Source organism: Pempheris klunzingeri, chromosome 15 (genome assembly GCF_042242105.1).
Source record: "Pempheris klunzingeri isolate RE-2024b chromosome 15, fPemKlu1.hap1, whole genome shotgun sequence".
Taxonomy (NCBI): domain Eukaryota; kingdom Metazoa; phylum Chordata; class Actinopteri; order Acropomatiformes; family Pempheridae; genus Pempheris; species Pempheris klunzingeri.
Window position 1 is genome coordinate 5,258,563 of NC_092026.1, and position 16,344 is coordinate 5,274,906.

Sequence of the window (16,344 nt, forward strand, 5' to 3'; positions counted from 1 at the left end):
CATCCCAAGGCCACTCCCTGTTTGTCTGCATGCCACCAAGGTCTAACTCAGCCAACTTTAGGCCAGACATGCAAACATCAACAAGAACAAGGATGAGCCTGGAGGTGCAGAAGGGTAGTAGCTGCAGTAATAACACCTTTGGCATGAAAGGATGTTTACTGCCTGCCAGAATTAGACATTGGTGCATAAAACAAGTCTTGTCCTTGTTTTTCCTTTAATCATGTAATATTGGAAAAACAATGCCACCACGAGTTCGTGAAGGATTTGAGCATTTGAACTGATTCTTCCTGAACAACAACTAATCAGGCTCATACTTCAATCCTTAAAACTGTGCTTTTTAACTCCTTTTTAGTCCAGTCCAGGTCTAGTATAAGTATTCAGATCTTAACCTTAAAGGGGCACTAATCAATGCTTCTATAATAATGAGAGCTGAAATGCTCTGCAGCACCTCTTTTTAGTGTCGTTCCGTTCATTGTTTTGGTTTTCCAGCAAAAATCTTTACAGCCGGTTTGGTTCACTGTAACTTAATCTGCATCATGCTTTGTATTTCATGAACAGATCGTCTTCTGAATGTAATTTCATTTAAATCCTTATAATGAGTAACTGTAGCTGTCAGATATATGGGTGGAGTAGAAAGTACAATACTGACCTCTGAAATGGAGCAGAGACATATAAAGTATAAATACCTCAAAACTATTCTACTATTATTTAACTATTATATTAAGTAATTGAATGAGCATTAACACCACACAGCATTGGTTTGACAAACAACATTTTTACATTTCTGCACAGATCATGATCCCTGTGACGAATGCACTGTGCAGTGACACTGGTGAAAAGTGGAGATCATGTTGTCGCGTTGGTGTGAGGGGGCTCGTTGGAATCGGAGGAACTTGGCAGGAGGCTGTGGGCTTTATTTCTCCCATGCTGGGTGACAGGATGTGCAGCAAGGAGGTCATGGAGTCCAGGGGGAGAGAGGCCTCTGATTTATACACTCTGAACCTGGTTACGACCTGGGTCACGGCCCGACGATTTACAAATGGGGCCCATAGGACGCAGAGAGGACGCCAAAGAAGACAATGACTCCAGAGGTAACTAGAAGACATTCCCAGCCCCTCTCACTCTCTCGTCTCCATTGGTTTCTGTCCTTCTCTTTCTCAGAGGTCTCTCAAACTTTTTCACCCCCTCCAACCCCTCTGAACACTGAACTTCAGTACACCCTGCCTCTCTTCAGATTATCCTGCCATTAACTGCAGAAGGTGAGGTTGGTCTAATTAGGCTCCAGGAGGGCCAGCCAAGTTTTCACAGCTCGCAGCAATGAGGGGAGCTTTGAGAGGGGGAGAAAAGGCTGAAATGAAAGATTAAAGATTAAAAACGTCTCTCAAAACCCACTAATTATGTTTACCTGTTTGGAAAAGCACAGGGCTTTAATTCATTGCTGTTCAGGAAATAACAGTACGCCGGATCCAGGATGCTTAAATAACACAGAAAACCTTGAAAGGGGTACATTTTGGAACAAACAGCTTCGGATGTCGGCATAAATAGAAACCCTTGTATATTTGTGTGAGCGAGATCAATGTACAGCAGGAACAAAAAAATAAATAAAAGACCATAAAGAGAAAAATGAAAGAGAGGACCGCTTGGAGGACGACAACAAAAAAACCAAACACAGCTTGGACATTCTTGATTTACTTTTATGTACACGAAAAGTGCAGGAGGGTGAGACTTCATTGTGCGGAGGTCAGAAAAACAAGACATCCATTTATTTTTTGAAGGCCCCATCCCCCGCAATGCATGTGACTTGTAGAAAATGTTTCCCCACAATTCCCTGCACGGCAATGTCACAGGACAAACAGCAGGTGCACAGACAGACAGAAAAAGTGGCGGGCTGAGACGCAGGGTCAGGTGCTTGGCTGTTGATATTAATGAGGCCTGTTGTGGAGGGATGGCGAGGTGGAGGCGGGGTTAGAGTAAGATTTGTTTTGAAGCTCTGCGGCACATCTCTAAAGTACACAGTGTAAAAACAAGGCTTTGTGGACTCTGTCCCCTGGACTGACATGAATACTGGCACAGTGCACTGGCTGCAGTAACACAGCCACGCATTGTTCCAGAGGTAGAAGTGTCCCTGAGGGCAAATGTGCTGTGATCGTACTTGTTTTATGACAGTGACACATCAAGCCATGGGTTTCTTTTAGGTAGCAGCAGGTTCAGCTTCACCTGAGGGAAAGATCACGTTCTTTCATGCAGTTTACACCTATTACCAACCACTACTGCGTAAAAAAGACAAATATCATGTCAGTTTGATATGGCAAAATCGCAAATAAGCAGATTTCCCAGAATGATGAACTAATCCTTTAATGTTCCGTTGACATGTCTTTCCGTGCAGTTATTTTCTGATAATATTGATGATTCAATGGAAATGTGTCACAGTTCGTGGTTAAAACAGTGAGTCAGTAGTTAACTGTGAATTTCAGAGAGGTGGTTAAGAAACACTAATCATATATCCAGCAGGCCTTTCAGCACTTCGTGTGAAATATTGCAACATTTTTAGTATTATTGGTCAGACCACGAACAAAACATGAGTCATCTTGCTTTATGTTAACTGAGTTAAAGGTTATGTTGTGTCTGTCTGTCCTCTTTCTCTACTGAGTGTTGTTCTCTCCGCCAAAGGTTCTGTGATTGTTTCGACTTGAATCCAACACAATAAGACACAGCAGTCAACAACCCGACATTCATGTTATTGTTTAAATATCTCCTCAGTGAGTCAGAGGGCAATTGGGGAAAGTATTTTTGTCATGACTGCTCAGAAATGAGGGTGCCACCAATCCAGTAATAGTTGGCACAAAGATTGTGTCATTATAACATAACACAAGGCTGCTTCTGTTAATTCCATCCTTGGACTGCTGGGAAGTCTCACAGAAAGAGGTTTTCTGTCCTGCTGCGCCTGCAAAACGTTGTGAGGGCACTCGATTTCAATCAGGATTCAGGATTTGAGATTACCACGGATCAGGGCAGTCATTAGAGAGCAGATGGTGAGAGGTCATTAACTTAATGTGACATCTGAAAACTCTTTAAGTGCATAAATGGGTTTTCCTTTTTTCGTTATTAAGAGATTTTACTGATCACATTACACAAAACACACAGTAGATAAGAAAATGACAAAGACAACCCTTCATAACAAAACAAAACACTACACCCTTCACTAAAGGTTACATGGAAAGAGCGGTCTTTTGGGGCTCTTTTTACACTCATTCCCTTTCTTACAGAGTGTTAAATGAGCAAATTGATACCACATTCTGTTGCCTTTGGACAGAACCAGGGTGGCTTTTATTTACCAAATTTTCCCCCGTTTCTGTAGATTCACTGCACAGATATGAGAGAAGTATCATTCTTCTAATTAAGCTATCAGCACAAAAGCAAATGAGCACAGTTCCCACGACGTAGAAGTGTTTCTTTAGATAAATGAACCGAAGAAATAGTGGAGGCAGGACTAGAACTGCCTCGGCAATACAAAGGCTTTTGGACACTGTTGCACTGCAGGACTTCCAGAGGGTGGGTGGTTTTCAAACAAACGTGGAGTATATTGTCCTTTGAGAACAGAAATAAGAGCCATAAGCATGTATGATTTCTATAGAAATGTCAGAGCTAAAGAGTGCACAGCTGCTGTGGTACAGTTATAGGTCAGAACCCCTACTGTTCTGGAAGAACACTTTGTAATTCAAGCCCTCTTTCCTTTTCCTTGTCCAAACCACCAGCTGCTTAGCACTTGACAGTAAGAGGCTGCCTGCCAGTTACCCACATTTTTTCCCAGAACGGGCCCCATTCACAGTGAGATCCCTCTTCAGTTCGAGTGTCTCCTCCATGTGACCTGCTCCCACCTCCACTCCTGTTGATTAAAATTAATGCAATGAATAAGTATCATTGTGATCAGTAACCTACACCCAGTGGCCTCAAGTGCCTCTCACGACGACAGTTAGTTCATGGGAATCAGGCTTGATACCCGGGGTCCACGCCACCGAGGGGCTGGTTTATGGGACAAACAGGGAAAAATGCATCCTCTGAAACTCTGGGGAGACTCAACAACAACTGTTTATCTCGTCCGAGGCTTTGGGTCCATGAAATGTAAAAGATGAGTTCTGGAGAGTTCATTCAGCACCCACAGCTGCCCCATTCGAGCAAAATCCCCAGACAATGTAAATATGTGTTTGAGTTATTTACAGCTACTGCATTTAGTATGGAATTCCTCCTTGACCTTGGTAACTTGTTTTGGTCTCCAGAGGGATTTAATTTCTGAGCAAACACCATTTCACAGCAAGGTCTCACAGTATTTACATAAACACATGCTTTGACATCTTGAGAATATGCATATTCACTTTCTTGTCAAGAGTTAGATGAGACGGCCAATACCACCCCCACGTCTATGTGTTAACTATGAAGAGAAGGGAGATGGGGAAGTGGTGCCAGTTCCCTCAACTTGACTCTGAGCGTGACAGCCAAAACTGTACTTTCCAAAATGTGGAACTATTGCTTTAAACTCACATTCTTCAGCATAATTCATCCTGTCATTAGCTTCCACGGTGTCTTGCTCGGGGAACAGACTCAGCAAGTCAACTGGTTCGTTTTTTCCAGCAGTTGTGTAACTCTGGATTTCCTGTCTGGAAGTAAAGAAAGATCAAGACTGAAAGGCAGAAATGACTCAAATTTTCTGTCACCCAACTGCCCTGATATATAAAATGAGTCTTGAGTGTAGTCTTCCCTAAATGTGGTTACTGTATTTAGCCTGAGGATTAAGTCTAACACTGTTTGCAATCGTTTATGGGCAGCATTTGTTTGCTCAGTGTACAGGAGTCGGCCTAAACCAAAAAGACAGTAAGTCAGTGCAGATCTCCAGCATCAAAAAAACAGCTGCTGAGGTCAACCACAATTTACATTGTCCAAATTGGGATATGTGTACATTCTGTACTTTTCTGCTTCCCGCCAGCTGGGAGCCATCCAAAGAACTGAAGGAAAAGCATAAAGCGTCTGGGCTAGTGAGGATGTATGTGAGCCGCCTGACAGCGGGAGACTTCTAAAGTTTCTAAAGTTCCAGAGGTAAGAGTACCTAATGGTAAACAAATACCAAACCAGCCAAGCACAAGCAGTAACAAAAACACATAGATGTGTATTGTGCAACACACGTTTGTGCAAGTGTGAACTGAATATTAGATGTAAGGAATGTGAAATGAGACGACTCTCTGTGTATGTGATAAAGATGAATGAAGTGAGAATATGTGTGTGTAAGTGTTGATTAAAGTCTGTAGTCAGCTGCACATACGGGCCACTGGAGCACATTCTTTTGTCCTAAGTAACTTATGCAAGCAGGTTTTTGACCTCAAAGAGAATCTAGATCATAGCAGCTACACAGGATGTTACAAAAGCGAGGCACATGCAGACATTTAAAGTTTTGGCAGCATAAAAAGGCAGAAGTCAAACATTTGTGTGGGAACTGAGGGAGTCTGAACTGAGGGGCCGTCCTTGTCCAAGGACAGCATGTCAGAGTCCTCACAGGAAATCTCTAATATCCTCTCAGCCTGCTCTCCATGCCCGGGCCTGCTTGCACCGAAATGAATCACAGCTCGTCTCTCTGCAGGCTGTTGGGGGCTAAAAGAAAGAAGAACCTGCAGGTTTTCATTTGCTTCGGTGTCATGTCACATTCAGTTTGCAGTTCCTGGGGCCTGTACAATAGTGCAACGGTCACCAAAGGGGCCCCAGTGGATGAATGAGCAGAGGTCAAGGCTGAACAAATAGAAACGATATGCTCTCGCTTTGCACCACTGGGAGGCAGTAGTGCGTTTTACCTGGCTGCTTGTTTTCAGCATACAGTGGAACAGGAATCAAGGCAAATGTTCCCCTCTGCACGTCTGCTTTGTGCTCATGAATCAGGACATGAGTGTCTGTCAGCTGGTTTGTCTGTCCTCACTGGTTTGATTCCGTTTTGGCAGAAAAAGAGACATTGCAGACTTACTATGTCTCTGTTATGCTACAGTGTAATCATAGTTTATCAGGTTCATTTTGTGTCTAAATACGATGTTATTCTTCTTAAATGGAAATTCATGCAGCAAAATCCTTAAACCCATCACTTTCCGTGTGGAACTGATTAATAAGTGACATTTTATATCAGCAGGAGAAGCACAGATGTAACTAATGATTAATGATGGCTGTGCTCCATTTAGTAGCACCAGTGTCTGGGTCCTGGTGATGTGCATGCTGGGACACTTGATGGAACGGAGCCATTATTGATTTTATCAGTCACATCCGTGCCTTTCATGCTATAAAGATCATAAATCCCACGTCTGTATTTTTTATTTACTTGTCTTTTACTTCTCCATCCTCTGTTTCGTGGAATATTTCCCTGCAGCTCTACTAAATTCACCTCTCCAGTCCACCCTGCCAGCCTTTTTTTTTTTCAAACATAAGACAGTCATGAGCTGAATTCACTAAACCTGAACCTCATCAGCTGAAAAGGTCACTGCTTGTGTGCTGCTCATGAATATCTCATGATATCAGAAATGATGAGCACAGGACAGGTGACATTTGTTCGCTGACTCCAAGAGAAGTGAGGAGGGCAGGTGACACATCAAAACACGTGGTTTCTCTGTGTTAGATTGATGACGGATGATGGACGAGTTGTAATATGAATTCCCATAATTCATATGCTGGGATCCCTTTGGGTCTGACAGAAAAGAATTTCAGATGAAAATCTATGAAAAAAAACAGCTTTTTCTCTCAGAATTCCTTCCAGTTTTTAGTTTTTCTCTCATCCTTCTCTAAATCTTTATTTGAGATTATTTACTGAGTTGCAGCGCAGTATACTCAGATATGTATTTCTGGCAAACACAAGTGGAAAAATCATTGAACATGAAACCACAAAACCTCGCTAGATAGTCCCAAATGGAAAATATCACAGATCACAGTCGTTCCATGGGAACCAGAGGTTTACAGCTCTAACAGGCTCCGGCACCTGTTTTTTTTTTCTCCCTTTCTCTTTTTTTTCGTCCTCCCTCTTTCCATCCCCTCGTACATGACTACTTCTGGGATTTACAGATGTTCTGTGTTTGGAATCTGGGTAAAAGGTCACCATGCCGGCAAGAGATGGGAGCGGCCATTTTGGGAAATTGAATAAGCAGCTGTGGCGAGGGGTGGATCCGGTGATGATCAGGAACATTCAAACGTGTGGCTTGTGAGTTTGAATGAGAGGATACAGAGGGGACAGATTCCTGCTAAACCTGGACGTTATTGTGGAAATTACATAAATAAAACTGCTGTTTATTTGATCCAAGTAAATATAACTGACAAGTAGTGCTTTTATTCCTCTACGGGTGAACATTGGTTGAGTAGAATGCTGCTTACATGTAAACGCATTTGTTGGTAATCCAATACAATTAAAGTAAAAGATCTGCACACTTCCTCCAGCACCGGCAAAGTCTGACAGACAGACAATGTCTCATTAAAGTGTTATGTAATTCTGTCTTTAAGGTCATGATGAAAACAAGCATGAGTCATCCACCATCATCCACCATTTACAGTAAGATTGTAATATCAAGCCAAACTGGATTTCTCTCCTCTGGTTTGATTCAAGCCAACTGCACCTTCGTGATACGAAATCAGTTTTCCAAATCAGCTTCTACTCTCATTCAATACTCTGCACTTCATCAAGATCCTCAACGACCAGCTCCTCCTGACTGACACACAGCTGTGGTTCATCTGAACCACATTCACACAAACTCCTCAAACTCTGATCATCAGACGCATCTTTAATGTTCCATTAAAAGAGAAAAAGTAAACTCCGTGTTTATCTGATAAGATGCAGACAACAGCACACAAAGCCAACAATGAAGCCTGCAGTTCTTCCTTCAGGCCCTTGTTGTACAGGTCGCTCACATCCCTGCCAAGTCCTGTAGTGTCCTGGGAGAGTGCAACAGGCATGTCATGCATGTACAATCATGAGGGTCATGTAACGGTCATCATCTATTAGTCTGTTCAAGATGCCATACTCCTGCTTAAACCAGCTGCAGACAGGTACCTCTTCAACCGCCAGGACTTCTCTTCACCTCTGATAAACACACACTTTTAAATGTTTCCACTCAGTGATAATCCTGCTGTGCTGCACAGAAAGAATATGAATCATCACTCCAGCTGATGCACAAGTCTGTGAGTTTGACAAAAAAAAAAAGCAAATGTGTCTGCACTCCTAATGAAAGGAGTTAAATTAGTAACACCTATTTTCAAGTGTCAGCTGTCTTTGGTCACCCATGTGGAAACCCTCTCTCTGCCAAGGATTTGAGGAAAATAATGCATGTTTGTTACATTCCAGACATTTAAGTGAGACCTCTGTAGTTCCCCCTGCACTCAGCTTCCACTCACAGCACCGTCAGCACTCTCCCAGTTACCTTTCACCTACTTAGTCTGGGCTGCAGACATGAGAGGGTTAAATCAGCTCCTTCTTTTCAGTCTGGCCCCTGATCACATAAGAGCGTACGAGCTCCTCGGCGGAGGTGGTTTAAGAAACCCTTACGGCCCGCAATTTGGGCATTCTCTGTGCTGTGAACTTTCCCCTAATTCTCACAGTCCTCACGACCTCCCAGCAGCAGGACAAACCTTACGCATGTTCCTCCTCTGATGTCACTGACTTCATTCATTCCTCACGTTATCCCCAGAAAGATGATTAAGAAATCCTGATATACTGTTTCTACAAAAGCTGTTACGCATGCTTTTAGATTTTGATCAGCCAAGTAACGTGATAACATTTGTGCTTTATTAAGAGGAGTGCAGTTTACATTTTAAAGGTTTACAGATTGTTGCGAATCCTCGTGGTCCTAACAGTTTGTATCAGAGTAACTGAGTCAAAGAGAAATGGAGGATGAAGAAAATGAGCCTCCTCTGTGATATGAAGTCAGAGTAACTGTTCTTTGAAGCTATATAATTCAATTATGGTTACGTTTTTTTGTCATGCAGATCAGTTCATGTTCATTCAGTTCAATTTGCCAGAAGTCTTGTGAGAAAAAGATCTAAGCTTTAAAGTGCAGTTCCCTTTATAAAACAGATCTGAGTCACTCTAAACTAATTTATTACTAACTATTTTTCCTAATACTACTAAGCAGGGCAGAGAGAAAAAGAGTAAAAGCAAAGATCCAAAGACTGAATGATTATGAATCTTAATTAATGGCATGAAGAAGAGGTTCACGTTCTTCCCTCGGATGGTGATCAGTCCACTTTGTAAAGGTCAGGGCTTCATCTTTCATCGGCATCAGTGTGTGTGGTCCACTTACAGTAAGAAAGAATCATCTTCATAAATGTATTTTTGCACTTCAGCTGAAATCTAATCGGTTTATGATAAATGATGTTTCTTGTTTTGGCCTGTCGAAGAAGGTTGAATGATTTCATGATCAGTTTCAGCTTGATCCTGTACTGAAGAATCGATTAGCTACTACTACTGCACATGTTATACTTAGTGTTAACTAGAAGAAATGCATTTGTTTCACTGCTGGAATACCAACTGAGTCGCTTCCTTCTGTCTCCCACAGTGCAGCAATGAAAGCCAATCTTTTTGTTATATCATGTCCCTCCTCCGCCTCTGACATGAATAGCTAACAGAGAAGTGGAGGAGGGACAGAAACCTGAGAATAACTGCACCCCTCCCTCTCCTCGGCTGGCCAATGGCAAGCAGCTTACAGCTTCCACTCGAGGGCTGTGAAACTATATAACATTAGTGCTGTGACTGCTCAGCCAGGAGCCTCAGCTCTCAGACCCAACTGTAGAAGACAGAGGAGGACATTCAAACTTCTGCAACAGGAAAATTCGGTATTTAAAGCAAGATCTCAACAGTTTAGAACAACGGCAGCAATGAAGACAACACTGGCAACTCTGACTCTCTGCCTGGCGGTGCTCATGGCCACAGGTTTCCCTTTCGAGAGGAAAGGGGGCTCACCCTCTGGCAGTGCTGCCAAGGAGAAGCGTGTACAGTACGCAGCGTGGGATGATGTAAATGTCATCGCCCATGGCCTGCTGCAGCTGGGCCAGGGGCTGAAGGAGCATGTGGACAAAACCAAAGTCCAAATGAGGGACATTTCCGGCAAGTTGAAGGTCTTCAATCGCACTGTGAGCGACCTGGGGAAGGAAAGCCAGAAGCTGCGAGCGGAGGGGGAGGCCCTGAAGGCTCTGGCCCATGGACTGGAGGACAGAGAGGGGCAGCTGCTGAATGTCACAGCCGAGCTGAGGGAGAAGGCAGAGGAGATGCAGCAGGAGAGGAGGACGATGAGCGAGCGGATGAGCCGGCTGGAGGAGAAGGTGGACAGCATGCTGCAGGGAGACGCGCTGCTGACTGACATGAACACTGGTGCCAAGAACAACAGTGATGCTCGCAGCATTCAGGTGAGAGAGCAAGAGTTTTTCTTCTGGTTTTTGATGATGATGATGATGATGATGATGATGTGTTGTTAAGACGGGGGGTTGACAGTCAGTTTGAAAGGAAAATGAGAAAAAATTAAGCTTTCCATTGAATGTAAAACATTATTCCTATACTCATGACTTCAAGAGGTTGTTATAAAGCCCCATAAAGAATGAAATGTTGGTTAGCAGCAGATGGCTGAAAGGACTTTTAAAGGTGGTGAATGTACAGTATACATGGACAGTTGGATTTTATGGAAGCTCTTTTCCCCTGAGCCCAAAGGCACTAAATCATAAAGCACAGAGGGCATGCAGTGGGCGGTGGGCGGAGAGGAGAGGAGGGGGTTGGTTAACTAGCCTGCCGTGCACGGAGCGTGCAGTACGTGCAGGGAGACACTAAAGGCTTCCAGACAAAGGGATCTGCACGCATCAGCTGCAGGAATGTGTGAATAATTTTTCTCAGCTGTGACAGTTTACGGCCTTGAAAGTATTCGGCCATGTGACACAGTATGATTCTAAGTATGAGTTTCTTTGCAGGGCTCCGTTTAACAGGCAGTTTGTGAGGCTTTTTAGTGGGATGCAAGATCCCGCACTAAGAGGGAGTTACATAACCACTCCACAGTAGGCTGGAAAGCACAAATGATTGAGGGATGCAAATGTGTGGGTCTATGTGAAGTCTATGCCTCAGGCTTTTCAATAAAACCCCACGGGTGTTTGCTGTGTATGTTTTCTAAAGTTCTATAGCGCCATGGACACATTTTACGCACAGGGACGGTGTAGAATAAAGTTGCTAAAATGCTAAAAATGTGGTACCTTTGTGTTATTTTTCTCTCAGCTGATGCTGGAGGGCCAGAACAGACGCATTGATGATCTCATGGAGCGGATCAGACTCCAGCAGGAGAAGCTTGACAAGCAAAATGTGCGCATCAGGACGCTGCAAAGTCAGGTGAGGAAGCCCCACGATTACGCATTAAGCTTGCTAACAAACATTCACATATCAGTGGAATTGTTGTTATGGTGTCACGTTTTTAGGAATCTCATGAATGATTCGTAACTTTTTCAGATCCAAGAGTCTCGACAGAAACCTTCCCCGCGTAGCAGCAACCCTGACAGCTCCGCGCAAAGCAGCGTCGCGGAGCAAGGCGACTCACCAGTCGGTAAGTGAAGCCAGAAAGCGTCCAAAATCCCCTCCTGGCGCTGTCTTAAGTGGAGTGGACACGATCTGCCGCCAAATGCGGCGGGCCATCTGTTTAGTGAGGCCACAAAGAAGCTTAAATCACCAGCAATTAAAATCAAGGAATCTAATCAATTTGTGAGACGCTTCTCTGACCAGCGGGAAGCCAGAAATATCAACAAGTGGACACTTAGCAGAAGATCTGCCTTTTAGCCTGTGAAATCCTAATGCCTTTATTCACCTAGTGCTGAGTAGCATTAACACAACTGAAAAGAATCAAAACAAAATAGCTTAATTGAAGCGCCACCACATACAGTACTGGTAGAAATGGGGAAATCAGTATTGTCAGAATGAGTCAGCTCCCCCTATACTGTGCCTTACATTAATTGTAAAAGGCAGTGAATGAGGCCCTCAGTGTGCAGCCACGCTGAGCAGCTGCTGCTCCCATCTGAGATGAACTGTGACTGGAGCAGCAGTCATAATGAATGCTTTCATCCAGACTGTATTGGACTGGTTACTCGCCAAGTGGGGAAGAGTTGAAAGCGGGGAAGAGCTGAGACACACATTTGTGACCACACTTTGGTCTCACTTGAGGTCTGTTTAGTCTTTAGCAGGAACAAACTGGAATACATTTAAAGTCGAAGCTCTGCCTCCGATGGCCGTAGATGAGAAGTAGGTGAAAGGCGAATGTGGTTGAGGCAACAGTTGAGAGCAGTCAGCCAGGACAAATCACAATAACACCTCACAGCTCTGACATCAGCAGGATTTGAGGAATGAGGAAAAAAGTTTCTCTGGCAAGGTTTCAACTGGGGGAAAGTTCGCTGGTCTCTGAGAGCGTTCAGCCAGGGTCACACAGCTCAAAGGATTACTCACACTGATCATTTCTGTTGTTGGGGGCGGGGTAGACGAAGGAAACCTGGAAATGGTGAAGGGAGGCTTTGTATAAATCTAGCATGCAATGCTCCTGAGATTATTGTCCTTGTGCCTGAGCCAAGAAAAGAAAAAGCAATGGGAAAAGACGGCCTATATTTATCTGTGAACTTTGTACAGATATCCTCCACTGTTTCGAGGATACCCGCCTTCTCCCTTTGTTTAAGACATCCCACCTTTTTGTGTAAAAACAAACATTTGTACATCCCTCAAGAAAGAGCAACCTTTCCCCTAGATCTGTCAGAGAGTCAGACATCCCTCCTCCCCCTCCTCGTCTTCAGTCATCCTCTCCTCTCCTCCCCCATCCTTACACACAAACCCCCTACCTCCATCTCCACCTTCTCTCCCATTGCAATGAATAAGAAGTGTGCCAAAGTTCAGGAGAACCCCTGACCCTGAGGCAGGCTACAGTTCATGCCTCTAGAGGAAAGGTCAAACCACAAATTGTGGTCCTGCGGTCAGCTGGTGGGCTCACACTGGAATAATATGCAGGCGAATATCCAACAAAAAAATCCCACATTTTATTGTAATTCAGTTTTTTTTTCTTGTGTAAGGTGTCATGTGATGATGTCATCATCCATGATAAAAAAGGATTACTGGATTACTGGAGAGGTCCTATTAGTCTCATGTCTCATTGGGCACAGCTCCAATTGGCTCCGGAGTCCCCTGCTTTGTATTACCGCCTTCCCCAGTGTCCCTTTACACCAAGAGCCCCTCCACCCCCCCTCCTCACCACCCTCTGATCACTCCCCATGCATGCACCAGCCATGCACTCCTGCTTCACAGACTGGCTGCTGTGCACGTGAGGGAGGTGTGACGAGCCAGAGAGGAGGGGGATCAGAGACAGGCGGGGGTTGAGGATTGTAAAGGGTAGTAGTGTGTAACGCAATAGCCTGGACATCCCAGCAGCCGTAGAGAGGGAAGTCTGCTTGGGAACTGGGAGAAAGGTCATATTTATAACCCAGAAAGAAGTCCTCACTCACTCTGTAAGGCCTTGGTCAAAGGCTTTATCGGGTACACGTTTATATCTCAGGACTTGCTGATAAGCTCACTTGGAACGATAGCCGTATTTGTAGACACTCTGCTCTCGCAATGCAGGGAATCCTGTCGCTGAGAGGTTCCCTTACTTTGAATGTTCTACAGGTTTAGATTCACCCCTTGAAAATAACACACATGCCAGAATAATCACTCTATGAAATCTGTTGTGTATGAATAACGTGGCCAGCAGTGTAGTAGAACACACGCTGGATCTCACTGTGTTTTTTTGTGGGGCTTTGCAGTGATAATGTACTGAGCTCTTTGTTTTTCCTCTTTGTTCTTCTTCCAGAGGTGCCATCAGATTGTCACGAGCTGTTCCTGAGAGGAGAGACCACCAGCGGGGTCTACACCATCCAGCCAGTAAACGCAGAGCCCTTTAAAGTCTTCTGCGAGATGACAGCTGGTAAGTGGAGTAAAACGTCTCCTATTCAGAGCAGTTTGGCGAACTACTAACTACTCAGACAATCAGTCACTAACTACAAGCTGAGAAAATGGTCAAAAAGCTGCACAAAAAGCTGCTGTTTCAGTTGATGAAACTGTTTCTGATCAAACCTTTTTTGTCTTTCTGTCCAGATGGCGGATGGACAGTGATCCAAAGGCGCCAAGATGGCTCAGTGGACTTTGACCAGCTATGGCAGGCCTATGAGAAAGGCTTTGGCAGCCTGAATGGTAAATGCTCTTTGATCTCACTCTCACTAACTGTAGAACTGGACTAGACAGGTGCATGCCGTCCTTGCCAGGATCACTTTAGTTGACACAGCATTACCGTCTTTAAACATCACTGCATCGCAGAGCAGATACTGGCCACTAAAGCATCTTATCACTGAGAAGCTTAGGTGAAAGGCAAAGAGAAGTTTCTCAGCTCTGGGTAGTTTTCTCACCGTTTCTCTTCTTTTCTTTTTTTTTTCTAGGAGAGTTCTGGATGGGTCTAGAGAAGATCCACTCCATTGCTAAAAATGGCGGCTATATCCTCAACATTAAGCTCTCTGACTGGGGTGGCGACTTAGCAGCTATCCGCCTCCCCTTCCAGCTGGGCGGAGAGGAAACCAAGTACTCGCTCCGGATTCAGAAGACAGACGCTTTCAGCACCTTGGAAAGTTCCCTCGGGATTGACGCCACCTCCGACCTGCCTTTTTCCACCCGTGACCAAGACAACGACCAGAAAACCGACACCAACTGTGCCAAGCACCTCTCCGGTGAGTTGTAAATGACAATCACAGTGACTGAATGCTCCAATTGGTTTATTATCCACTTTCCAATTTGAAGTTCAAAGGCAGCATCTAACCTGACATTGTCCTTTGTCTCCCAAGGTGGCTGGTGGTTCAGTAACTGCGGTCGCTCCAACCTCAACGGTAGATACTTCCAGAGCCCTCCTCCCAAGCAGCGGCACCAGAGGAAGCAAGGCATCTTCTGGAAGACCTGGAGAGGCCGCTACTACCCTCTGAAGTACAGCATGATGATGATCGCCCCTGCTGCGATCGAGAACAAGTCATAAAGAACAGAAAGAGGCAGAAAGAAAAAGTCGAGACAGAGAGAAGGGGGAGAAAGAAGTAGATTGTGGACTATTCTTTCTTTTCTTGGTGCTTAGTTGATGAGGTAGAGGTTTCCTTTTTCCCTGGTCGTCTCCCTGCACAGAAGGCCTCATACCAGAGCCCAGGCCCTCAAAACAGACGCAAAAAGAACTCACGTTAAATGAGTTCCAGGTTTCCACTGATCTGTTCTCCGAGAGACGAGCAGATTCCTCCCCAGCACGTAGAGCTACAGATGGAAAAAGAGACAAAAGTAAATGAGCAGTGGAAAATTTTTCCTGCGTACCATTGTGGTTCATTCCCTCTGTTGGCGTGAAGCAGGGGCCCCTAGACAGGAGCGTATCACAGGGCGAGTCCCGGCTCGTCCACTGTGCTGTACGCCACAGAGGATTTCCAACAAGTCCAGACTCCTCACTAGACGTGTGGTGTCACCTGTGTATGCAGGCTGCTTGAGTTGAGTTTGAAGGTGGTTTTGTAGCAAGTAAACAGCACTGCCAGATCAGACGCATCTCGCTCTTATTGTTGTACAGGATGCATGTAGGAGTGAAATGCAGGCCTTTTAAACCCAGTGTTGCGGACCAAACGGTGACTTAATTAGAGTCATTTTCCACACCAACATGAGATTAGTGTTCAAAAGCATTATGTAAAGTTCTAAATCACTGTAAGCTACAATGCAATGTTTAAGACTGATGTTGGAAAGTAGTTATTGGGGCACTGAAAAACCATTTCAGCCTTTTGTAGAATATATTTTCTGCCTGCAGTTTTGAATCATATTAAGCATATTCTTCACTGACTTAAGTGTTTCTGTGGAGAGTTTGACGATGTTAAGTCATATTGACTTCTTTTCAAGATGAGAGATATGGTTTTGTACATAGTGTATGAAGGAATGTCATCTGTCAGAAATATAACTGTTACTGATCTGTTGTTGTTTGACCTTATGTGTCGTCCTCGTGACTTGAGAGTTTGTTATTGTAGATGTTCATTTTTTCTTATTTAAATGCTGTAAAGAATCAATATATATTTCTGGTGCTGCCTGTTTGTAATTTATATTGTCTTTGTCGTGTTTATCAGATTTAAAAATGTTTTTTTAAGAGAAAATAACCTTTTGGCTAAAAAAAAGCCAATAAAATTGATTTAAACAAATTTCACTTTTTGTTTGTGTGTTATGTGATACAACAAATACAACTTAGGGTAGTATCTTAGCATGACCCGGTTATTTGAAAATATAACCAAAAAAATGTTTCACAA

General features: G+C 44.0%; 1 protein-coding gene across 1 annotated transcript; it reads left to right on the plus strand.

Moving 5' to 3' along the window:
* Positions 1-9,742: 9,742 nt before the first annotated feature.
* On the plus strand, positions 9,743-16,239 carry angptl4 (angiopoietin-like 4). Its single transcript, XM_070845675.1, has 7 exons — positions 9,743-10,410; positions 11,261-11,371; positions 11,489-11,582; positions 13,857-13,970; positions 14,141-14,236; positions 14,479-14,763; positions 14,878-16,239. Exons 1-7 carry the CDS (start codon positions 9,883-9,885, stop codon positions 15,060-15,062), a joined length of 1,413 nt encoding a protein of 470 aa, XP_070701776.1. The 5' UTR covers positions 9,743-9,882; the 3' UTR covers positions 15,063-16,239.
* The last annotated feature ends 105 nt before the right edge of the window (positions 16,240-16,344 follow it).

What these genes read in the sequence shown, in the direction of transcription:
- angptl4 (XM_070845675.1), top strand. Translation starts at nt 9,883, where the DNA reads ATGAAGACAACACTGGCAACTCTGACTCTCTGCCTGGCGGTGCTCATG. An exon ending in GTGATGCTCGCAGCATTCAG is followed by an intron (nt 10,411 to 11,260) that starts GTGAGAGAGCAA and finishes TTTTTCTCTCAG; the next exon opens with CTGATGCTGGAGGGCCAGAA. An exon ending in TCAGGACGCTGCAAAGTCAG is followed by an intron (nt 11,372 to 11,488) that starts GTGAGGAAGCCC and finishes TAACTTTTTCAG; the next exon opens with ATCCAAGAGTCTCGACAGAA.